Below are 26,532 nucleotides of genomic sequence, written 5' to 3'. Positions count from 1 at the left end.
TGTGCACGTATACCGCCAACTCCATTATCTCGGGCCTTAATGTAACTATCACGTGGGATGCAAGCAGCTATCCAGAGGGGACAGGGAAGGGAAAGGGATAGTAATGTACAGGTGGGAATAGAGATGAACTAAGGGACTAGAACGCCAACAAGCGTAGCATCAGGAGGTTGTCAGCCGAGGAGGAGGGGAAAAAAGGAGTGAGAAGGGAGAGGAGCAGGGAAAGATGCGTGGGTGTGTTGGCAGAGGGCGGCAAATAAACAGGGTGGGAGACGACAATGGGGAGGAGATGATATGACGTACGGGGTGGAAAATGTTGGGTGGAGGGTGTGGGGACAGTATGTTACTGTAGGTTGAGGCCAGGATAATTGTGGGTGTGGAGAATATGTTGTAAGGATAACTCCAATCTGCGCAGTTCAGAATGGATGGTGGTGCAGGCTGTTGAGCATGTTATGCTCAGCTACATGTGGTGCCACAGGGTGGTCTACTTTGCTGGTTGGCCACAGTTTGGCAGTGGCTGTTCATCCTGGTGGACTGGCAGTTGGTAGTCATACCAATATAAAAAAGCTGGCAAAGATTGCAGCAGAGCTGGTAAATGACATGGCTGCTTTCACAGGTGGCCATGTCTCTTACGGTGGGATAAACCGGTGACAGGGCTGGAACAGGAAGTGTTGGGTGGGTGGATTGGGTTGGTCAGGTCTTGCACTTGAGTCTTCTACAGGGATATGATCCTTGTGGCAAGGGGTTGGGATTGGAGGTGGTATAGGGATTGACTAGGATGTTACGGAGGTCGGATAGGTGATGGGACACCACTTTAGGAGTGGTGGGAAGTATCTTGGGTAGGATGTGTCTCATTTCAGGACATGATGATAGATAATCAAAGCCATGGCGAAGGATGTGGTTTAGTTGTTCCAGTCCTGCGTGGTACTGAGTGTCGAAGGGGACACTCCTTTGTCTCTGGTTTTTGGGGGTGGTGGGTGGATTGGGGGTGTGAGGGGAAATGGTGTGGGAGATCTGTTTGCGGACTAGATGTGGGGGGGGGGGGGGGCGCATAGTGTATCTCTGTGAACACCTTGGTGAGACCCTCAGCTTACTGAGCAAGGGAGTTCTTATCACTGCAGATACCCTGTCCCTGGGTGGCCAGGCTGTGTGGGAGGGATTTCTTGGTGATCCTTATTTCTCTTTCTTTCTCATGGTGGCAGCGTTAGATGTTGACCGAGCTGCTTCCCTAGGTTCTGTTTTCTTTGGTCAACATCTTCATTCATTTCTGTTGCATCACTCTTTGGCTGAAGTAATTGTGATCCCCTTTTAGGTCTGACCTAAAGTTTTAATTTTTTTTCTATAATGTGAACTAAATTGGGAAGAATGCCTTCAGTAGCACATGTTGCATACAGTGTTGATGACTCTCTGCTCACATTAACTTTGAAGACTCATCTATGTGCCAACACAGTGGCTAGTCTAATGTGGTACGTGCTCTTATGGTAAAGCCCCCTGACGACACAGGGATCACACTTCTGGTGCACGAGCTTATAGTTCCCACGCATGCCAAGGTGTACGTGCCCATCCTCCTGGGGGATCAGGATTATGGCAATGGCCAAATGCTAGATGACTTTTGCTGTGGCTAGGTACAGAACCTTTGATTGGAGGAGGTGCCATCAGGGCCGACATTTTGCAAATGAAACGTATCAAATTGAACCAACACGATGCCCATTCTGGAAAAATGTACAGTGGGTAACTATTGATTAAAACCACCTCTGCTGCTCGATCTTAAGCTCTCTAGGTCTGTGACCAGCTGGATGGCACACCAGTGACTAATACCTCGCATAAAACTTTTGAGTATGATGGAAGAAGTTACCTTTCACAGAGACCTTATGTTCCAGACAGACAGGGAACCGTGAGCTCATCTCAAATGGCAAGATGTACATTTTTTCTGACTCTTACAAGAAGGTTCTAAGTATAATCTAACAGATAAGGGTGCTTTCATCTTAGACTCTGAAGGAAATTCCCTGCCAAAAATAGTTAAAATTATGGTGTACAGGTGTGACATGGAACATGCCCGCCATCCTCGACGTGTTTCTGATGTTTATTCTTAGGTAGTATGTCATCCAACTGTGCAACAAACCCAAAGTGTGGACAATCACTCCATGAAGGTCGTCCTGTGAGCCAGTCGTGCTGAACACCATCCTCAACATTCACCCATTTGCACAGTATTTAAAAAATAAAATAACAAAATATAAATCATTTGATTGCCTGTCCTACGAAGACTTATTATGCAAAAGTCACTTCCCTCTCCTCCCCCTCCCTCCCGCCTCACCTCATCTGTTTCCAAAACAGAGCTACCATTGCCCTCGACACTGATGTTTCCTGTGACACCATCTTAAGAGAACCGTTTCTCATGCCTAGCTGGAGAAGCAGCTTCCTCCTTTGGCATCTACTAGTGCCAGGGTTTCTTTTTAGGACACCTTTCCTTGGAAGCTCACATATCAGAGGCCTGACTCCAGTCAGTGGATGAAGGAGCCATGGCCTATGGGTACCAGGGCTGCCCACTCTTCACCTGTCCTCACTCCGACAGTGAATAAGCCCTTGCAAGAATCTTGGCCATCGGATGTTGCAAAAGGGGGGCGGGGGGCTACTTGAGTAACCTCATAGGAGCCAGATTCCCGCCAAGCTGTTGGATTCTGAGCCAATGATCGCTGATGATGTGCCACCCACGCCAGTGGCAGACAGCGGTCCTTGCACATGACCGGTCCTCCTGACCCCTTTACACCTAATCAGGACGCTGTCAACATGGTGATCCAGTAGAACTGTTATTTATTCTGTCTGCATTGCCATTCAAGAAATTTGCTTCACAAATGACCATTCCTTAATGCTTTATGGTTACTGTTCATTCTGTTGGAATAATACTGGCTTCGGGAGGGTGACTGGAGGAGTTTGTGTGTTTGTTTGCACAGATGTCTCTGAGTGGATCCACCAATAGCCGAGTGAGTGCAAACTACCCCTGGAATCACTGTTTGAAACATGTATTTACCATCAGCAAGGCCGCTCATTTCCTTTTAGATAACCTCATAACCCAACAGCTCACTCCCCCCCCCCCCCCCCCCCCTCCTTCCCCCATTGTCCTTCTATGGCATTTCAGTGCCATCCTGTGTGATGAAATAACACCTCATCAGGTATGAGCCTTTCAACGGATCCCAACTCCTGTCAGATCTCAGTATGTCTCCCCTCTGTGAGTATCAACTCCTACCCACTTCAGTGCTGCTCATGACACCTTTCCAGCTATCAATCTTATCCTCTGTCACAGGGGCTTTCAAGACCCACTACTGGTTTTTATTTGTCATTTTTAACCCATCGGTTGCTCTGGGTTAGAGTTGGCCCTTCATTCAGCTCCCCACGAGTCAAAGAGAACGGCGTCCCATAGGACTTTGTGTTGTGTCAATCTTTTCTTCATTGCCATTAATGGTTTACTGACATCTGTTGGATCACTGGTCACCCCTGTGTTGTATGTCGATGATTTTTGGATTTGGTTCAGCTTTCACTCGGTAGCCTCAGCTGAATGCCAGCTCCAAGACGCCATCCAGCACTCCTCTGCATCGCTCATTCCCCTGGTTTCCAGTTCTCCTTTACAGAAATATTTCTGCTGTTGTATCACGGTCCACCCTGACCTGGAACTCAACTTAGGTACCCACCACCTGGTGCTACAGCACAGTCCTGTTACTTTGGCCTCCATTTTGATAAAAGATTAGCTGCAGGTGGAAGCTTAATGCTGTCTGCTTCCTTGCCCACACATTTGGGGGTGCAAATCTTGCTACTCTTATCCATATTTAGGTCCTGGTTTTGTCCCTACTGGACTATGTTTGCCAGCTTTATGGCTCAGTAGTTCCTTCAGCTTTAAAATTGTTAGGCCCAGCCCTTCGTTGTGGCATCTGTCTGCCCACTGCTGTCTTTCAGGCTAGTCCTTTAGACAGTCTCCATGCTGAAGCAGGAATTTTCCCCCTCTTGCTTCAGATTCAATGTTGCCAACTCGTGGTCTCACTTCTTGGGGTGCCGATCGAACCCCCCTCCTTCATTTGTAGCGGTCCCTTCTCCGTTTGAAACTCGACTGTGGGTGCTTTGTTTATGCATCTGCACACCCATCCCTTTTACACTGTCTCAGCACTATCCATAATTGTGGCATCCATTTGGTGACGGGGGCCTTTCACACCAGCCCGGTTGAGAGTCTGTATGCTGAAGCTGCTGAACTACCACTGTCCTACCGCCATGACTTTCTCCTTGGCAGGTATGCATGCCAGTTTTCTTCTATGCGTGGCCACCATTCCTATGCCTCCTTCTTTGATGACTCCTTAAATCGTCAGTATGGGGCTTGTCCGTCTTCCCTGTTACCTCCCGGAGTCCGCTTTCACCTCTTGCTACGGCGGCTTAACTTCACGCTACCTGCAACTTTCCCTGTGGGTGTGAGGTGTGACCTTGGCTTTGAGAAGAGGCCCATGTTAACCTTGGCCTTCATTCGCTTCCTAAGGACACTACTCCAGCCTCGGTCTATCGCCTTCAGTTTCACGACCCTCACATGGAACTTAGCGATAGTACCTTTATATACACTTATGGCTCTCGGACTGACTGTGGGGTTGGGTGTGCATTCATCATTGGCACCCATGTCTTTCAACATCGGCTTCCAGCCCATTCCTCCGCATTTACAGCCGAGCTTTTCGCCATGTATCAGGCCGCGGAGTACATCTGGCACAGCCTTCCCCAGTTGTGTTCTCTGCTCAGACTCACTCAGCGCCCTCCAAAGTCTTTGTGCGCTGTACACTGCTCATCCCTTAGTGCAGTGGGTACACAAAAACTGTCACTTGCTCACTCTTGGTGGAGCCAATGTCGTGTTTCTGTGGGTCCCTGGTCATATCAGTCTGCCAGGAAACGAGGCTGCTGACGCTGCTGCCAGAGTACCTCAATTCCCTCTGATGATCTCTGCATTGCCATCTGTCAGGTGGTGGTGTCCCTCTGGCATCGGCTGTGGTCCTCCCTTCACGGGAATAAGCTTCGGCTTATTAAGCCTCTTTCGGCACCTTGGATGACCACCTCTCGGCCCTCCCGCCGGGAGGAGATTGTTTTAACTCTGCTGCGTATTGGGCACTGCCTTTTTAGCCATCATCATTTGCTCAGTGGCGCTGCACCACCACCTGCCAAAGCTATATGGTGAAGGCCATTTAATTTTTAGTTTTGGATCTCCTTTTTTGCTTTCCCCCCATGTGCCTTGTTTCGATGTCTCCTATTCTTTCCATTGGTACTGACATATAGTCCTTTCCCTTGTCTCTGTGTTTGCATTGTATAGTTTTGACTTGGGCTCGTATGATCTCAGTTGTTTTTTTTTTTTTTTTTTGCCCTAAAACAAAACACACACACTCACTCTTGGTCTCTTATGCAACTGCCATTTGATAGTCCCCTGATCATCCCATGTATCCCACTGTCTTTACATACGAGGGATGTCATTCTTCTGTGACACTACCAGTCGTAATGCACCTCACTTCCTTCTGCCAAGATCTCCATCTCTGGTCTCCGTATTGTGCTCCTCATGTTTTCTTGCACATTCCCCCTTTGATGGTGCTCAATCATGGATTAAGACCAATCTCTTCCAAGGTCCTAAACTGACCGATGCTATTCTTGCTACCCTTTGATGACCACTGTTCATGACCTTGTCACTGACATTCATTATGCTGCCTGCTCAGTTGTCTTTCTCTGGGCCCCAAGATGTGGGTATCCCAGGGAATGAACATTCTGACTGTTTGACCAGAGCAACACGTACTTGCTCCACCACCATTTTGCCAACTCCAGGTGTGGATTTGCGGGTGCACATGAGATCTCTGCTTGCTCAGAAATGGAATGGCATCTGGCGGGCTACTGCCCCAGCTAATAAACTCTTGCACAATCAAGGAGACTACTGCAGCATGGTGCCCTACCTTCCGCATCTCCCAGAAGGAATCCATAGTCCTATGTTGTCTCCACATTGGCCATAACATATTAATTATTTATTTATTTTATGTAAAGAGCCACCCCACATTGTGGTTGTGGAGCCTTACAGGCTGTGGCCCATTTCTGGGTGGAATGCCCCCTCCTCCTGGCCCTACACCCTAAGTAAGGACTTCCGGACTCATTGCCTCCAATATTGGTGAACAGTTCATGGATGGCTGAATTGATTCACAGTTTTCTCCATGAAAGTAGTTTTTATCCTCAGTTATAAGGTTCTGATCTACCTCCAGAACAGGACAAGGATGGTTGGGGATGGGGCATCTCTTGCTTGCTGTGTGCTAGGTCTGGGGAATCCCCAACCCTACTTCCTTGATCAGGCTACTATTTCATTCCTCTTTTACTCTGTTTTAATCACTTTTAGATTTGGTTTGCCTCCTCCTTACTGCACCCAGTTTTCTATTCTGGGTTTTATCACTTTGTTGAATAGTTGGTGCTCTTGACTGCAGTGGATCAGGGGTGGGACAGCTGTGGATTAGATCTTTCCTGTCGCATGCAGAGCCTTGTAGGCACCTGCCTGCTGACTTCACTGTCTCCTTCATCATGCTTTTATTATTGGCGTTATAAAATATGTCCATTATGTTTTTAGCCTTCTCGCGTTTACTGTTATGAATTTCCCGACTTGATTAGAAAATGTCCTCGGTGGATGTCTCTGGGTGCACCACTCGTGGATCGAGCGACTAATGACCATGTTGTGTGGTCCCTTACTCACCAATCAGCAAACCAACTAACCAACCAACTGATGATCTCACTGTTTGGTCCCTTAACCCCAACCAACCAATCTTTGGGAAGTGAGTTGATCTCACTGTTTGGTCCCTTAACCCCAACCAACCAATCTTTGGGAAGTGAGTTGATAAATCTTCAACAATTTTGAAGACTTGCCCACTTCAAATTTGACCACAACTAATTTTTTATGGCTGTTGTAACATATAAAATAAGGATGTAATTGTTTTCAGGTTATTTATCCAAAATCTGATGGTCAGAGACAAAGATTGGCAGATAGTGTGAAGCATATCCTTCTTTTCCGATCATTGGATAAGGTGAATACAAAACATGTTCTTTTTAATTTCATCATTCTGTGGAATTAGTGAACACATTTCAATAATTTTTCCTCTGTTTTGATGTTTAAGTGTGGCTTTCTTTGCAGGAACAAATGCAGGATGTATTGGATGCAATGTTCGAAAAGAAAGTGGCTGCTGGAGAATACATTATAAGGCAAGGAGATGACGGTGATAATTTTTATGTCATTGAGAGGTGAGGGCCAGTTTTATACGGAATGTTCTTTAGTAGTCTCTAGTTTATTTTATTGTATGATAATGTTTTTCATTTATTCAGTGGGATCTACAATGCCTATGTAGCAACAGAGCCAGGAGCAGAACCTAAACATATCCATACATATGAAAACAATGGTAGCTTTGGTGAGCTGGCTCTTCTGTACAATATGCCCCGTGCTGCCACAATTCAGGCAGTTACAGATGGATCTCTATGGGCAATGGACAGACAAACATTCAGACGCATATTGCTGAAGAGTGCATTTAAGAAGAGAAAGATGTATGAGACCCTTATAGAAAGTGTACCTATGTTGAAAGCCCTCCAGGTTTGTAATTTTTGGTGTCACATTTGAGGCATATTGTTAAGAGTATTCTTTTAGTGCACTAGCATATCTGCATGTTACTGTTAAACTGAGATTGTATGAAATGTGTTGATTTGTATTCACCTTGTAGCTGCACTCCATAATCAGTGATATACATTTACATGAATGTAAAATCAGATTTATTGTACGATATTGAGTAGGCTAAATATGTAGAGTGGAGTGTTTCTAGCCTTTGGATTTATCTGTGCTTCATGATGTGGTCCCAAATGATTACGAGAAATGCGTAGTACACACACTTAAATTTGCATTGTACTAGTGAAGATAAATGCAGTCCTGTTTGGCTATCTGCAGCAAAGTAAAGCTGAGGTATAAGGTGACATAGATTTTCAATCTTTGCTGCTTATAATTTTCATGTTCTTCCCCATTTGTTGTCCCCTCTCTTGGATGGGTGGCTTTTGGTTCTTCTGATGAAGTAAAATTAATGAATATGAGACAAAAAATAGCAAACGGAAAGAGCATTGATGGGGACATTGAATGGATAACCAACAGTATTACAACCCTGCAAGTGTACAGATGCATCTGTAGTTGGCACAAACACTTGCATGGTTGTAATACTGTTGGTTATCCATTCAATGTCATCATCAGTGCTCTTTTCATTTGCTATTTTTTTTGTCTCATGTTCATTAATTTTATAATTAATATTATTAATATCCCCCCCCCCCCCCCCCCCCCCCCCGAAACCATGGACCTTGCCGTTGGTGGGGAGGCTTGCATGCCTCAGCAATACAGATAGCTGTACCGTAGGTGCAACCACAACGCAGGGGTATCTGTTGAGAGGCCAGACAAACGTGTGGTTCCTAAAGAGGGGCAGCAGCCTTTTCAGTAGTTGCAGGTGCAACAGTCTGGATGATTGACTGATCTGGCCTTGTAACACTAACCAAAACAGCCTTGCTGTGCTGATACTGCGAACGGCGGAAAGCAAGGGGAAACTACAGCCGTAATTTTTCCCGAGGGCATGCAGCTTTACTGTATGGTTAAATGATGATGGCATCCTCTTGGGTAAAATATTCCGGAGGTGAAATAGTCCCCCATTCGGATCTCCAGGCGGGGACTACTCAGGAGGACGTCGTTATCTACGGATCGGAGCATGGAATTTCAGATCCCTTAATCGAGCAGGTGGGTTAGAAAATTTAAAAAGGGAAATGGATAGGTTAAAGTTAGATATAGTAGGAATTAGTGAAGTTCGGTGGCAGGAGGAACAAGACTTTCGGTCGGGCGAATACAGAGTTATAAATACAAAATCAAATAGGGGTAATGCAGGAGTTGGTTTAATAACGAGTAAAAAAATAGGAGTGCGGGTAAGCTACTACAAACAGCATAGTGAACATATTATTGTGGTCAAGATAGACACGAAGCCCACGCCTGCTACAGTAGTACAAGTTTATATGCCAACTAGCTCTGCAGATGACAAAGAAATTGAGGAAATGTATGATGAAATAAAAGAAATTATTCAGATAGTGAAGGGAGACAAAAATTTAATAGTCATGGGTGACTGGAATTCGGTAGTAGGAAAAGGGAGAGAAGGAAACGTAGTAAGTGAATATGGATTGGGGCTAAGAAATGAAAGAGGAAGCCGCCTGATAGAATTTTGCACAGAGCACAACTTAATCATAGCTAACACTTTGTTCAAGAATCATAAAAGAAGGCTGCATACATGGAAGAAGCCTGGAGATACTGACAGGTTTCAGATAGATTATATAATGGTAAGACAAAGATTTAGGAACCAGATTTTAAATTGTAAGACATTTCCAGGGGCAGATGTGGACTCTGACCACAATCTATTGGTTATGGACTGTAGATTAAAACTGAAGAAACTGCAAAAAGGTGGGAATTTAAGGAGATGGGAGCTGCCTGGATGAACTGACTAAACCAGAGGTTGTACAGTGTTTCAGGGAGAGCATAAGGGAACAATTGACAGGAATGGGGGAAAGAAATACAGTAGAAGAAGAATGGACAGCTTTGAGAGATGAAGTGGTGAAGGCAGCAGAGGATCTAGTAGGTAAAAAGACTAAGGCTAGTAGAAATCCTTGGGTAACAGAAGAAATACTGAATTTAATTGATGAAAGGAGAAAATATAAAAATGCAGTAAATGAAGCAGGCAAAAAGGAATATAAAACATCTGAAAAAATGAGATCGACAGGAAGTGCAAAATGGCTAAGCAGGCATGGCTAGAGGACAAGTGTAAGGATGTAGAGGCTCATCTCACTAAGGGTAATATAGATACCGCCTACAGGAAAATTAAAGAGACCTTTGGAGAAAAGAGTACCACTTGTATGAATATCAAGAGCTCAGATGGAAACCCAGTTCTAAGCAAAGAAGGGAAAGCAGAAAGGTGGAAAGAGTATATAGAGGGTCTATGAAAGAGCAATGTACTTGAGGACAATATTATGGAAATGGAAGAGGATGTAGATGAAGATGAAATGGGAGATACGATACTGCGTGAAGAGTTTGACAGAGCACTGAAAGACCTGAGTCGAAACAAGGCCCCGGGAGTCGACAACATTCCATTAGAACTACTGATGGCCTTGGGAGAGCCAGTCCTGACAAAACTCTACCATCTAGTGAGTAAGATGTATGAGACAGGCAAAATACCCTCAGACTTCAAGAAGAATATAATAATTCCAATCCCAAAGAAAGCAGGCGCTGACAGATGTGAAAATTACCGAACAATCAGTTTAATAAGTCACAGATGCAAAATACTAACACGAATTCATTACAGACGAATGGAAAAGCGGGTAGAAGCCGACCTTGGGGAAGATCAGTTTGGATTGCGTAGAAATATTGGAACATGTGAGGCAATACTGACCCTACGACTTATCTTAGAAGCTAGATTAAGGAAAGGCAAACCTACGTTTCTAGCATTTCTAGACTTGGAGAAAGCTTTTGACAATGTTGACTGGAATACTCTCTTTCAAATTCTGAAGGTGGCAGGGGTAAAATACAGGGAGCGAAAGGCTATTTACAATTTGTACAGAAACCAGATGGCAGGTATATGAGTCTAGGGGTATGAAAGGGAAGCAGTGGTTGGGAAGGGAGTGAGACAGGTTTGTAGCCTACCCCAATGTTATTCAATCTGTATATTGAGCAAGCAGTGAAGGAAACAAAAGAAAAATTTGGACTAGGTATTAAAATCCATGGAGAAGAAATAAAAACTTTGAGGTTCGCCGATGACATTGTAATTCTGTCAGAGACAGACTACTTGGAAGGGCAGCGGAATGGAATGAACAGTGTCTTGAAAGGAGGATATAAGATGAACACCAACAAAAGCAAAACGAGGATAATGGAATGTAGTCGTTAAGTTTGGTGATGCTGAGGGAATTAGATTAGGAAATGAGACACTTAAAGTAGTAAAGGAGTTTTGCTATTTAGGGAGTAAAATAACTGATGATGGTCGAAGTAGAGAGGGTATAAAATGTAGATTGGCAATGGCAAGGAAAGCGTTTCTGAAGAAGAGAAATTTGTTAACATCAAGTATAGATTTAAGTGTCAGGAAGTCGTTTCTGAAAGTATTTGTATGGAGTGTAACCATGTATGGAAGTGAAACATGGATGATAAATAGTTTTGATAAGAAGAGAATAGAAGATTTCGAAATGTGGTGCTACAGAAGAATGCTGAAGATTAGATGGGTGGATCACATCACTAATGATGAAGTATTGAACAGAATTGGGGAGAAGAGGAGTTTGTGGCACAACTTGACTAGAAGAAGGGATCAGTTGTAGGACATGTTCTGAGGCATCAAGGGATCACCAATTTAGTATTGGAGGGCAGCGTGGAGGGTAAAAATCGTAGAGGGAGACCAAGAGATGAATACACTAAACCGATTCAGAAGGATGTAGGTTGCAGTAGGTACTGGGAGATGAAGAAGCTTGCACAGTATAGAGTAGCATGGAGAGCTGCATCACACCAGTCTCAGGACTGAAGACCACAACAACAACATGATAATACTCATTAACTCATTAAACAAAGGGGACAAGAATTTAATCATAATTAGAGACTGGAATCCATTCATCAGTGAAGGTAGGGAATAGAAAATAATGGGATACAGCTCAGAAAATGAAATCAAAGGAAAGAAAAATTAATAGAATTTTGCCCAGGACACAAGTTACTCATTGGGGATACATGTTTAAGAACCTTTTGACAAGAAAATGTATGTGAAAGATTGAAGGTCAAAGAAGATATCAAATTGAATATATTTCGCTGAAACAAGACTCAGATATCTTCAGGATTCCAACAGTTACCTGACAGTCATAGTGACAATGGCCTAATACTGATAAACGTGTGTTCAAATTCAAAAAGTTTAAGAGAAAGCAGCGGAAACATTGGAATCCAAACAAGTTGAAGGAGGTAAAGTCTCAAACTACCATGAAAGAACATGTGATAAAAGATTTAATGACCCTTCAGGGAGTTACTGGTGTGAAAAACAATGGTGTAATAAATGTACCAGAAAAATACTGGAATTGAAAAATCCACAAAAAAAAGGCAGCTGTAGTTGAGATTCAGAAATTAGTGAAGAAATCTACACCTATATTCTGAAAAACATTGTGAAGTACATGGTAAAGGGTATGTCCCATTGCACCAATTGTTATGGTTTCTTCCTATTCCATTCTCATGCAGAGAACAGGAAGAATGATTGTTTAAATGTTTCTGTCCATGTTGTAATTAATTTAATCTCACCCTCAGGACCCCTGTATGAGCAATATATAGAGTGCAATATATTCCAAGAGTCATCAGTCAGAGCTGGTTCTCGAAACATTGGAAGTAGACTTTCCCAGAATAGTTTTTGTCTACCTTAAAGAATCTGCTGGTTCAGTTTCTTCGGCATCTCTGTGACACTCTCCCACAGGTCAAACAAACAACTGACCATTCATGCTGCCTCGCTCTGTACACATTCAATATGCCACGTTAGTCTTCTTTTGCATGTGCCCCACACACTTTAGCAAAATTTTAAAATGGGTCGCATGAGTGATTTGTAAGCAATTTCCTTTGTAAACTGGTTGCATTTCCCAGTATTCTTAAAAAAAAAAGTCTGAATGTACCCCACCTGCAGTACCTACAACGGAGCCTATGTGATCATTCCATTTCGTATCCCTATCCTCGACTCTGGTATTTGTATGAGTTGACTGATTCCAGCTGTAACTCATTGATATTATAGTCATAGGAAGCTTTGTTTTTTTGTTCTGTGAAGTGTGGAATATGACATTTATGAAAATTTAAAGCAAGTTGCCGGTCTTTGCACTGCTTTGAAATCTTACCAAGATGTGCTTGAATATTTGAGCAACCGAGGTGCAAAAGCAACTAACTGCATGATAAGCAAAACTAAGGTAATCACGAAAACCTTGTTCCATCCAAACTATTAAAATTAAAGACATCATTTCTTTTCTGAAAATAATAAAAAATAATTAATTACACACTATTAATGGCAGAAATTTGCAGTTATGTTTTATATGTTAAAATCTTAAGTGAAATATTGACTGCAGTTTTTGCTCCCGATTTATGCAGTTAGTGGATTTTGCAAACATATCAATCCAATTAAAAAAAAAATAAATAAATAATAATTTGGTTGTGAAATTTGCTATTTGGTCATACAGGAATGACAGAAATGTGAGATTTAACTACTGCGACTATAAACAGAGTATTATATATAAAAACAAAGATGAGGTGACTTACCGAACAAAAGCGCTGGCAGGTCGATAGATACACAAACAAACACAAACATACACACAAAATTCAAGCTTTCGCAACAAACTGTTGCCTCATCAGGAAGAGGGAAGGAGAGGGGAAGACGAAAGGAAGTGGGTTTTAAGGGAGAGGGTAAGGAGTCATTCCAATCCCGGGAGCGGAAAGACTTACCTTAGGGGGAAAAAAGGACAGGTATACACTCGCGCACACACACACATATCCATCCACACATATACAGACACAAGCAGACATATACAGAGGCAAAGAGTTTGGGCAGAGATGTCAGTCGAGGCGGAAGTGCAGAGGCAAAGATGTTGTTGAATGACAGGTGAGGTATGAGTGGCAGCAACTTGAAATTAGCGGAGATTGAGGCCTGGTGGACAACGGGAAGAGAGGATATATTGTAGAGCAAGTTCCCATCTCCGGAGTTTGGATAGGTTGGTGTTAGTGGGAAGTATCCAGATAACCCGGACGGTGTAACACTGTGCCAAGATGTGCTGGCCGTGCACCAAGGCATGTTTAGCCACAGGGTGATCCTCATTACCAACAAACACTGTCTGCCTGTGTCCATTCATGCGAATGGACAGTTTGTTGCTGGTCATTCCCACATAGAATGCATCACAGTGTAGGCAGGTCAGTTGGTAAATCACTTGGGTGCTTTCACACGTGGCTCTGCCTTTGATTGTGTACACCTTCCGGGTTACAGGACTGGAGTAGGTGGTGGTGGGAGGGTGCATGGGACAGGTTTTACACCGGGGGCGGTTACAAGGGTAGGAGCCAGAGGGTAGGGAAGGTGGTTTGGGGATTTCATAGGGGTGAACTAACAGGTTACGAAGGTTAGGTGGACGGCGGAAAGACACTCTTGGTGGAGTGGGGAGGATATCATGAAGGATGGATCTCATTTCAGGGCAGGATTTGAGGAAGTCGTATCCCTGCTGGAGGGCCACATTCAGAGTCTGATCCAGTCCCGGAAAGTATCCCGTCACAAGTGGGGCACTTTTGTGTTTCTTCTGTGGGAGGTTCTGGGTTTGAGAGGATGAGGAAGTGGCTCTGGTTATTTGCTTCTGTACCAGATCGGGAGGGTAGTTGTGAGATGCGAAAGCTGTTTTCAGGTTGTTGGTGTAGTGGTTCAGGGATTCCAGACTGGAGCAGATTCGTTTGACACGAAGGCCTAGGCTGTAGGGAAAGGACCGTTTGATGTGGAATGGGTGGCAGCTGTACCTCCATTATGACATTATCTTCCTGTTTTTGCTTTTTGTTAACAAGATTCTATTTGGTTTTTTGAATCTGGAAAAGCCAGTTACCAATAACTTTCACTAATCCTTTCATGTGTGTCATAACAATTAGTGTCAACACAGTTTTCATTGCATAACATTGCTTTAATAATACTTTTCCTGTTTTGGGAGCATTTCTTTTCCACCGATCAGGACATCTTACTTTCCTGGGAGGGACCGTCGTCCTCTGTCTCATTTTGGTCATTTGCAACTAAAGTGATGAGTTTGACTCCTTCCAAAATTCCTACTATTTCAATTACTCTTACTTCGTTTGTACTATCCTCTGCATTTTAATCACCCACATAATCACTTATTTCCTTCAAAACACTCATGAATATGTCAGCAGACATTCCACTTGAACTGCGATTACCAGCATATATTTGGACAACACATTGGCAGTGAGAGCTTCATTGTTCTGTACATATTTGCTGCAGTGCAGCCAGCCTAACTGTGAATGATAAAAATATCTCTTTTAATCATAACAAACTGAAAGGTAGCTTTGAATGTCTAGATTCTTAACTCTGTCAGTTGGCCTGCTGCTTAGAATCTGAACATGGCATGGCGACTGCCATGCCTATTGAACGTTGCAAGTTTTGCAAACATTGGATGTTTAGCGGGCTTTGCACGTGAAAACATGCAGTTAATGGCTTTTGCAAACGAATACAATTTTCTGCAGCCAGTTTCAATGGTTTGTAGTTTATTTTGCACCCTCATGTAGGTGCTAAAAAAGTCTATATGGTAGAGTGCTCAATGCGAAATCGGATTTTGCATCTGGCTACTCATTTATGCAACTTCTTTCTGGTGGTACTTTGTTGTAGATAACTTTGTCATCTGCAAAAAGTCTGAGGTTACTATTAATATTGTCCACAAGGTCTTTAATGTGCAGCATGAACAACAAGGGTTCCAAAACATTTCCCTGGGCCACACCCAAAGTGACTTCTACATCTGATGATGACTCTCCTCCAACCAAGATAATCTGCTGTGTCCTCTCTACCCAAACATCCTCAATCCAGTCACCAATTTCACTTGATACAACATACGATCGTGTTTTTGACAATAAGTGTAAATGACGTACTGAGTCAAATATTTTTTGGAAATCAAAAAATACTGCATCTACGTGACTGCCTTATTCAGTGCTTTCATTCTGTCATGTGACAAAAGTGAGAGTTGGGTTTCACAAGAGTGATGTTTTCGGAATCCATGCTGGTTGCCATGGAGGAGGCCATTCTGTCCGAAGTACCTCATTATGTTTGAGTCAGATTATTTTCTAAGACTCTACAAGAATATTGGATAGTAGTATTGTGGGTCACTTCTACTGCTCTTTTTGTAAATAGGTGTGACCTTTGCTTTCTTTCAACTTCTGGGCATCTTCTTTCTGAGGGATCTACAATAGATTATAATTACAAGGTGGGCTAACTCAGCTGCAAATTCAAAACAGAATCTAATAGGGATACCATGGGACTGCAGAGCTTGGATCAGTTTTTAAAATTTCAACTATTCCGCCACACCACAGAAAGTAACACTTACTTCACTCATCTTTTCAGTGGTTAGAGGATTAAATTGGGGTAAAAATGTTGAACTTATACAGCAACAGTATTGCTCACTCGGAACTGAAATTGTCAAGAAATGTACAAAAGCCAAAGAAGAATAAATGAAGGAAAGTTGTCTGAGACATAAAAGACTGGAACAAGCTAATGTAGCTGCTGCACATAGACTAAGAAACAGACAATTTAGGAAACACAGGAGGTGGTGTGTAGTGATTAGAGATGAAAAAGATAATTGGGTAATAGAAATAGAAAAAGAGCAAAAAGATGGAAATAATCATGGAGGAACATTATAGTTGGCCATAGAAAATAAGCTAATTTGAAACGAAGAGTACATGGTGATGATATAAATTCAATACTTATTTCTGAATTTAGTATCAGCAGTAAGTGTGACAACACTGCTACTAGACATTGTCGGCACAGGTATTACACGTGCCGACAGTGATTCAGTAACGACTGGGGAACATAATCGTGAATGGAATGAACTTGCTGTGCTAATCGAACTATGGGAAGCAGAGCGTCTGAACCAACATAGATACATGCACAGTAATACACTCAGCACATGGCTGGTGAAGGCAGCTAATTACTGAGCACATGGAAACTTGGCACAAGCACAAGGCTAGGTTCAAGTCAGTTGAACTGCAGTGGAACTCTGGCCTGCCACTCACAAGGAATCACCTCTGTCAACGGGTCTGCCCATATGATGTGACCTAGGTCTGCGGCAGTTGAACTTCGCAGGAGCACTGTCCTGGAGCTCTCAAGTAAACATTTCCATCAGCAGGTTAGCCCATATGACATGACATATGAACCCTCTGTGGCAGCTTTCTTAACTACTCCACCATTTTACCCATGTCAGCCCGTCGGGACGTCTACTGGCAGGGGTACTAAACTGAGTATCAAAAAGCTATATGCAAACTCAGAAGAGGTGAATATCGGGCATTATTTATGTACCAAAAATACAAGCATAAGGCCAAAGTCAGAACAAGAACCATGCAAACTCCTGAATAAAATTTATGTAACTCGAGAAGTTTCACCACATTTTGAAAATATTTTTATTGTTATATTTCCAGAGAAAACAAGAGCATATATATGTGAAAATAGCCACACAATTAGTGTAATATCTAATGCTTTAAAAATACTGTGAAGAGCTGACTGAATATGTGTGATATTTTGAGATTGACTGACTCCATCCAGTCCAGGTAATGTTAAATGTAGACAATCAGGAAATAACAGTGTAAGATCCAAAGAAGTGCCTCCACATGCAAGAGTAGCAAAATCCTAGTGATTAACAGCCAAAGCATCCACAACAAAGTGCCAGAGTTGAAGCACTCATAAAAAGCAGTGGAACTCACATAATACTAGGTTCAGAAAGCCGGTTAGACACACAATTGATAGCAGTGAGATTATTGGGCAAAATTTAAGTGTACATCGAAAGGATGGGCTAAGGAAATAGAGGTGATGTAGTTGTTGCAGTAGACCAGAAACTCAAATCCACTGAGATACAAATAGAAGCTGCATGTGAGATGATTTGGGCAAGACTCAGTATCAAAGGTGCACATAAACTTGTAATTGGATCCTTCTATTGACAGTCAGATTCCCCATCCCCCAGATATATTGGAAAACTTTCAGGCTTGCTTCAAAAGAGTGGTTTCCCGCGTGGCAGGAAGTGTTATTGCCCACCGCAGTCAGTCATAGCCAGAACGCAGACAGGACACAGCAATCAGGTTGCTGAACGGCACTCATTGAGAGTGAGTCAACTGCTATGCAGTAAATGTGATTAAATGACCAGCTGTTACTTTTATTTGTGAACTCTTTGAGGAAACTAAGAAATTGGCTACATTACATTAATAGTAAACTGAAAGAGTATGGTGACATCCGCCATCTTTGCAAGGAGCTATGGCTCTGTGAAGACAGTTACAGAGCTGTTTTCTTATGTCTTCTGAACAATTCAAAACATTGCTCATGCTCACTGAACCTAAAATTGTGCATCATTTTAGACATCCAAGAATTTTATTAAATTATCCTCCAGAACAATATTGTTTTATTATTCTGTGCAGCTCCAGTAACTGCTTAGGAATTATTATGAAATACACTGCCTGACAAAAATGTGAAATATCAAGAAGACATGGTCAGAAGTCAGGGTAACACACACCAAATCAAATAAGTTTTGTTTTCGTACAACATTTCAGTGGGTTTGCTTGCCGCAGTCACAATCAGCCAGCAGACCGCTGTGGGTGTGAGCAGTTGAGGGTAGCTTTTTTGCCCAGGTTAGTACAGCACATATAATGCCCTCTCTGTGTTTGACTGAGCCTTCAGAGAAAACCACAGTTCGCTTTTACATAATTTCCCCTGTAACACCGTAATTGTCAGGGCGAACTTTTAATCATCCATCAATCCATTAGAATTATTACAATTCTGTAAATAATGGCTGTTACAAGACATCCTGCAAAACATTACAAAATGCCTTCTCTGAAAACTACCTGGACTAGATTTTTCAGAATCCCACTTGTGAGGGAAATATATTGAATGTAATGGCAGCAGATAGACCTGACCTCTGAGATGATATCCACATTGATCCTAGTATTAATGACTATGAGGCAGATGTTGCAACAATGATTACAAATAAAACAAGTAGAAAGATTTCTCTCAGTGAGGAACTTGAAACATTTAGCTCAGGGAAGGGGCGTGTAGTACGGAAAAATAGTAGACTATGCACTTATATAAATGTACATAGTGAAACTGTTCATGATTGGAGGGTCCCCCTATGCTGTACACCAGTCACATAAAGTAACTTCTAAAGAAACTGACTGCTGCATAACATGTTTAAAGCAAAGCATTGGGCTGTATGTAAAGACATGCTGAACGAAACATGTTCGCCTGCCAAGAGGGGAATGCATAAAACCTTCAGTGACTTATCATAACAGAACATTATTCAAAAATCTGGTCATATGTAAAGGTATTTAAGTTAGTGCCCAGACACTTGTAAACAAGACAGGAAATGAAATTGAGAGTACCAAAGCAAAACCCGAAATGCTCAACTGTGTTCTCAAAAGAAAATCTAGGAGCATTGCTCCATCATATTACTGGGAGTACTACAAAGTTGATTGAAATACATATTAGTTTCAACGACATTGAGAAACAGCTGAAATGATCAAAATTGAACATGGGTGCAGGGCCCAATGAATCCCTAACAGGTTCTCTACCAAATTTGCAGCTGAGTTAGTCCCTCTTTTAATCAAAATCTACCATAGATCACTCGAATAAAAAAGCTGTGCCCATTAGTTAGGTTTATGTAGTTCTAAGTCTAGGGGACTGATGATCTCAGATGTTTAGTCCCATAGTGCTTAGAGCCATCAACAGGATAATTGTCTGTGCCTGAAAGCCAGAGCCACGCTGCAGTGGTTTGAATTGCATGATTGTGAACTCACATAGATGTCTTGACCACCAGATTCACCTGATGTGAATTTGATGGAACTCGCTTGGATCATTATTGGGCACCATCACAGTATTCACAAATCAGCGGCCATTTATTTACTGAAATTACATGACTTGTTTATAGACATCTGGTGCCACATACCTTCACAAATATACCAACAATCTGTAGAATCAATGAGATGCAAAAATGGTGCTATATAGTGTTATGAAGACGGCCCAATGAGCTGTTAAGCAGTTAGTCATAACATTTTGGCTCATCAGTGTGTTTTGCACGTGCTCGAACCAGTTGGCGCAAGGCCATGGCTGTACAGTCACATATGTTACAGCCCAGCTGCCGGTCTGCCCATGCATCACTTGTTTGCCTACCCCTGCCTACTGCTGCCTACTACAAGCACTCAGCCGACTTTGAGCGAGTGCTCAAACTGGAACAGCCTAGTCTAGCCCATCCCATTCTGCAGTCTGCCCAGAATATCAGTGTGAACTGTCTAGGTGTCTGATGTGTTTCATATTGAAAGAGCGCGGTGTATGAATACAGCCGCGTTCCAAACTCAGTAATAACATTTTTAATAGAAATCTTAACCCAAGACGTGTTGTTTCACTCAAAGACTGTCACAGTCTTCGCATAACTGTAGGAGCATCCTCTTATTATGATACTGATGTCATTTGTGCTATACATGTAGCAGTATCACACACACACACACACACACACAAGAACTGGCTGAGATATTTGGCATGTGTGTTACTGCATGACCTCCACTGTCTTTCATCCCTGTAAATAGTTGGTAATACAGTACAGTGTTCTGCTATTCAATGAAGAATATTATTATTTTTGAAGTATTTAACTGTGTGAAAAATTATTTCCATTCTAGGCATATGAGCGCATGAACTTGGCAGATGCACTGGTCCCTCGTTCATATACAGATGGTGAACTCATAATAAAGCAAGGTGATCAGGCAGATGGTATGTACTTTGTGGAGGATGGTTCTGTGAAAATTACCATTGTTGGAGACAGTGGGCATGAAGTTGAGGTATGTTATATGAAGACTTTCATGTATTTGCAGTTATGTAAATAAACATGAATGTTTAAAAATAAAAAATAATTTGCAGATTAATCGGATTAACAAAGGAGGATACTTTGGTGAACTGGCACTTGTTACCCATAAACCAAGAGCAGCATCAGCGTACGCTGTTGGTCAGATTAAGTTAGCATGTAAGTACCTTAAATATATCTATTGAATTCATCTCTGTTTGTACCACTTCTTCACTTGTACCACATTGTTATTATTGATGTAAACAGGTTAAATTTTTAGCTGTTAATTTAATATACTGTATTTACCTGAGTATAAGACGATCCTTATGTTTTCAAGAGCCATCTTGAGAATTTTTAAAAAAAATTTATTCTGACTAATCAAAATTATTAACTATTTTATTGATACAAATTATCTGCCTAAAAAGTTAGTATTCTACCTATCCTAAATTTGTGCCAATTATTGCTTTTCTACATTTTGATAATAAAGGAGAAATAAAATAAATGAAAAGAAATGGTGTACAATTTGCAGTCTGCTATATTTCTACACTTTTCACTTATTGAACCATCGCCTGTAGTATTTTTAATTATCATCGTCCTAATAGCATAGCTATGAAATTTATATCTTCGTTGTTGCAAATATTTTACTGTTTCTTCCAAATATGTTGCAATTTCTGAGGTTGTGGTTACCATGGAACCTGAGAACACAGCTGTTTTTATCCAAATACATATCGTTTGTGCTTCTGTGGTGGTGTGGGGATGTTACAAGGTCTCTTGTTTTCAGACTTACCGTCTGCCTGCTGCTCTCTCATTGGCTGCGTAGAACCTGCTGTCACGTCATTTTAAGCATAACATTGCAGCCGAAAACACCTAAGTACACCACAGGCCCCTATCTAGACTTCTGTCTCCAGCTGAAAAGAATACTGTTGTTCTCAGTCAAATTGGTATCACTGTTCCCCTTCCAGCCTTCCTGTAGTGCTATGCTTGAGTAAGTGCGAAACACAGACTGCAGTATCTTCTTGAGTGCAAGTTATATGTAACAGCAGCAACAATTCATAAATAAAAGATCGCAATCATGATTCATTACAGTTTTCGAACTTTCACGTGTCCTACAGTCTACTGATGTCTGTTGGTACTATCTCCACTAAAGGTCCTGCCACTGTAATTTATTCTCATGCCAACAATTACAGTCAGATAATATAATTTATTCTATTTGTTAAACAGTTCATTCAGGATTAATTTTCCTTCTTGTTTCACCTTAATGTCGCCATCATGTTCTAAAGCTGATTAAAAGCTGATCATGTTTGTACCCGGTGCTCTGATACATGAAACTGAATTTCTCACTTGCAACCCAGTTAGCAAATCATTACAGTCTCCCATAATTATAATAATAATAATAATAATAATAATAATAGAAGTTGATTTGGTTTAGAATCAAGTAATATTTTTGAAAGACAACGTTTTTGATTTTGAATGTTATTTTTACTTAAAAAGGAACATTAATGTTTGTACATGGTATCCATACATGTATGAGAACTTTTACTGAAAACCTGTTCAAATACAACAAGAGTGGAGAAGTATATTGTTATAGTGGCTAGTCATAGTTTTTCACATATCCCTTGCACTAGCACTGTGCGAGCCAAATTTTACATGATGGTTCAAGCAACAACGATACTGTATCAAGCTCTTTGGCGTATCGCGAAATCTTGAATCTGTTCGAACGCGAGTATTGTTTGCTCAGCCCTGCTCTTCTGGACCTGCACGTGCCCTCTATAGCCAAAGCTTCATCTGTAAATGTAAGACAACCCCTACATGCTCTATTAAACAATGTAAAAATGGTAACCTCAACATCAATAGTTTAATCTGTGAATATAAGATGAGCCTGTATTTTTTGAATGACGAATTTGGGGAAAAGCCTCATCTTATAATCGAATAAATATCATACATCCACAGATTTAAAAGTTACATAGGTAACTATTTAATATAAGTAAGATATTGAAGAGTCAGGATAGAACTGAATAATGAAACTGATAAATCTTGGCTGGAAGCAGTTCGTATTTCACAGTGAAGAGGGTGACTAAATTACAATAAACTCATTACATTTAGTTATATGAATGTGCCTCGATTGGTAATGAATCCACCACCTTCAGTGCGGATGCACAGTTATGTTCGACCTGTGGGAATTTCAAAGCAGTGGACATAGGAGACTCGATACAGGTGACACTGAGTGGAAATGTTGTTCACCCAGGAGGCGTGATTAGTTAGTCTATGCAGTTGTGATAAACACTGTGTCTGGGTGGTGCAGTGGCTGACACAACTGTCTAGAAAGCAGGAGGTCCTGGGTTCGAATCCCTGTCTGGCACACCCATTTGCACTCATCGCTGCAGATTCCATACAAAGTCCCGATGCAGTGGATATCTTATAGTCCCCCTGTGGGTCCGGGGTAAGAATAGGCCCGAGGTATTCCTGCCTGTCGTAAGAGGCGACTAAAAGGAGTTTCAACCGTTTCGGCCTTCCATGTGATGGTCCCCCTTGGGGTTTGACCTCCATTTTTCAAAATTCTACAGAAGTACGAGCCTTTTGGGGAAGGACACCTTACGTGGTGTACAACTGGTCCTAAGTGCACTAAGACCTTGGCACTCAGCATTGTACCGGCGTTGTAACCATACCCACTATTCCTCAAATTGGGCCTAAACGCCTGATGGGTTGTCCAAGTTACGCCCATAGTGCGTCCCCATCTGCACCTACGATCATGATGGACTTTCCATGGCACCAGAAATCCAGCACGGTAGCCAGCCCGTTGTGGTGGGGTCGTCATGTACCCTCTAGGTTGTAGCCCCCTGACAACACAGGGATCGTACTGCCGATACCTGAGCTGCACCCTCCCCACGTCGGCCAAGGAGTAGATGCCCGTCTCCTTGGGGCATCAGGACTCCCGGCAACGGTCATCCTGCCAGGTGGCCCTTGCTGAGGCTGGGTGGCGCCCGTGGGGAGAGCCCCTGGTCGGAGTGGGTGGTATCGGGGCGGACGTTTCGCAGATGAAACGTCAACACGTATCAGGTCGCTCTGCGGCCGAGTCTTTCAAAAGAAAAGGTACCGTTTCTAGTTCTGGTTCTCCTGCCCTTTCCCCCTTGGCCACTCCCTGGGAGGCCCCCCCAGGGGATCCACAACTCTTTTGTGGATACGTGCGTAGCGAGCACGGGGCCCCGAGCTAATGTGGCCTTCCTTCCTTTCCGGGCTGCATACCTTCCCTTTCCGCATCCTTCCCCATCCCCTGTCTTCACCCCCCCCCCCTCACCTCTGGCTCTTTCCTTCACTTTCTCCCCCTCTGGGAGTATGGTTTGCGCCTACGTCCGGAGACGGACGCTTGTAAATGTACCGCATTCTTCTTCTCCCTTGCTTGTATGTCTTCTTCCTCCCTTTGTCCTTCTCCTTTTCTTACCTCTTCTCTTTACCCTTTTCTCCGCTGCGGCGTTTGAGACCCCTTCTTCTTTCCTTTCCCTTTCTCTTTCTTCCTCCCTGTGCGTGTCTGAAGGCCGACCCACGCACTTCCATGCGTAGCCGGTGACGGGGTAACGCGTAATTCCCCGCCCCGGGTAGACAGGTAGGACACGTACGTACCCCCTGGTGAAGGCCAGGCCCAGGGAGGGGTGATTACCCGAGCTGATACCTTCCGAAAGTGCCGATTGGTCCCTCCGTCCGTTTGTCGGGAGGTGTGACCTGAGGTGTGAACAATCACCTAAGGCGGGAGTGCCCTCAGAGAGGGCCCCCACAAGGGAGGAGCGCGCCATCGGAGACGCCGGTAATCATGGGGGATTCTTCCGCAATGGTTTCCTCACCTTCCACTAAGTCTAGTCACAAACGTAAGCATACTGAGTCTCAGCCACAGACGATTCTTCCATCGTTGCCACAGTTCCTTGTTGTTTCTCGGTCTGATGAAGGTCACGACTTCTCCACGGTCAACCCTTTCATTATCCAGAAAGGAGTCGATGCAATAGCAGGTCCTGTAAAGTCTTGTTCCCGATTACGGAATGGCACCCTGTTGTTAGAAACACACAGTGCCCTCCAGTCACAAAAATTGCTGCGTACTACTCTGCTCCACACCTTCCCTGTCCGGGTGGAACCGCACCGTACCTTGAATTCCTCGCGTGGAGTCGTTTATACACGCTCCCTCGATGGATTGTCTGACGAAGAAATTCAGCACTATCTGTCTGACCAGGGCGTAACGGCAGTTCATAGAGTAATGAAACGGGTTGACACGAACATCATTCCCACCCGCACTGTCTTCTTGACATTTGACACAGTTCAACTCCCATCGAAAATCAAAGCAGGCTATGAGATAATTTCCGTTCGCCCTTACGTCCCAAACCCTACGCGTTGCTATCGATGTCAGCGGTTCAATCACACCAGCCAGTCCTGTTCCAATCCAGCCAAATGTGTTACGTGTGGCACGGATGCCCATGAGGGTGCTTGTCCACCTCCATCCCCTCGCTGCATCAACTGTATGGGTGACCACGCTGCTTCCTCTCGAGATTGCCCCGTTTTTAAGGATGAGAAGCTCATCCAGGAAATAAGGGTGAAGGAAAAGGTGTCGACCTTTGCTGCTCGAAAATTATTCGCCAGTCGCAAGCCCACCGTGCCTCAGACAGGAAAATACAGCACTGTCCTTGCTTCTCCTCGGCCAACAAAGGAGGCGGCCACGCAGACTTGCGACCTCACCTTTAGTACCACGGTCGTCAGATCGGCCAGCGCAAAGATCGCTCGTTCAACCTCACCACTTTCGCCTGCCCACTCTCTGGCTCACCCTTCGTCGGGTTCTGCTACATCTCGAGCCCAAAAGTCGGACGCCAAGTCTTCCAAAAAAGAGCATACTCGTGAAGAGTTTTTACGGACCGCAGCTTCACAACCATCGGTTCCTCCTTCCTCTAAACAACATTCTTCCAAGAAGGCTACAAAGAAACCCAGTTCCTCTCCTTCTCCGCCAAGGCGTGGCCCCTCTACAGCACCACCTGGCGGAAATCGCCCTCGGCCATCTTCTGTGTCGCCGAGGCGCACTGCTGGTGGCCGGTCAACCGGCCGATCGCTGGTGGCAGGGACTGATCCTGACCAACTTATGGATCAGGATCTTCTGCCTTCGGCTGAATGCCATTCCATGCTGTCGGTTGCTAGCTCCGAGCAGTCTTTGAGTTGACAGCAACTTTGGTCACATTCCTCCATTCTCTTTTCACCCCATGTCCATTATCCACTGGAATATCCGCGGCATTCGAGCCAATCGGGATGAATTGTCGGTCCTCTTACGCTCCTACTCGCCGGTCATCTTCTGTCTTCAGGAAACAAAGCTGCGTCCCCATGACCGCTTTGTTCTCCCTCATTTTCAGTCTGTCCGATATGATCTCCCCTCTGTTGCAGGCTCTCCAGCCCATGGAGGACTCATGATTCTTCTCCGTGATACTCTCCATTATCACCCAATCCCCTTAAACACTTCCTTCCAAGCTGTCGCCGTCCGTCTTTCACTTTCCGGATACACGTTCTCTCTTTGTACTGTATACATTCCATCGTCCACACCACTGGCACGAGCTGATCTCCTTCATCTTCTTGGTCAGCTTCCACCCCCCTATTTGCTGGTTGGGGACTTCAATGCCCACCACCCGCTTTGGGGATCTCCACACCCTTGTCCACGTGGCTCCGTATTGCTAGACGTCTTCCACCAAGCGGATCTAGTTTGCCTCAACACTGGGGTCCCCACATTTTTGTCTGCCTCCACGACAACCTTATCTCATTTGGACCTTGCGGTCGGTACTGTTCCGCTAGCTCGGCGCTTCGAATGGTTCGCCCTTGATGATACACACTCGAGTGACCACTTTCCATGTGTCCTCAGACTGCAGCCTCAACTGCCATATA

General features: G+C 43.5%; 1 protein-coding gene across 2 annotated transcripts in view; it reads left to right on the top strand.

Moving 5' to 3' along the window:
* Window positions 1-26,532, top strand: part of LOC124797864 (cAMP-dependent protein kinase type II regulatory subunit) — a 64,907-nt gene that overhangs the window by 10,703 nt on the left and 27,672 nt on the right. For both annotated transcript variants that reach the window (XM_047260938.1, XM_047260939.1), the window contains exons 3-7: window positions 6,975-7,058; window positions 7,166-7,272; window positions 7,354-7,615; window positions 20,474-20,632; window positions 20,712-20,814. In XM_047260938.1, the coding sequence (XP_047116894.1) occupies window positions 6,975-7,058; window positions 7,166-7,272; window positions 7,354-7,615; window positions 20,474-20,632; window positions 20,712-20,814 (715 nt within the window). The remainder of the gene's footprint in view (window positions 1-6,974; window positions 7,059-7,165; window positions 7,273-7,353; window positions 7,616-20,473; window positions 20,633-20,711; window positions 20,815-26,532) is intronic.

Source organism: Schistocerca piceifrons, chromosome 5 (assembly GCF_021461385.2).
Source record: "Schistocerca piceifrons isolate TAMUIC-IGC-003096 chromosome 5, iqSchPice1.1, whole genome shotgun sequence".
Lineage (NCBI taxonomy): Eukaryota > Metazoa > Arthropoda > Insecta > Orthoptera > Acrididae > Schistocerca > Schistocerca piceifrons.
The sequence above is the reverse complement of the archived record's forward strand: the minus strand, read 5'-3'. Positions and strand labels throughout refer to the sequence as shown.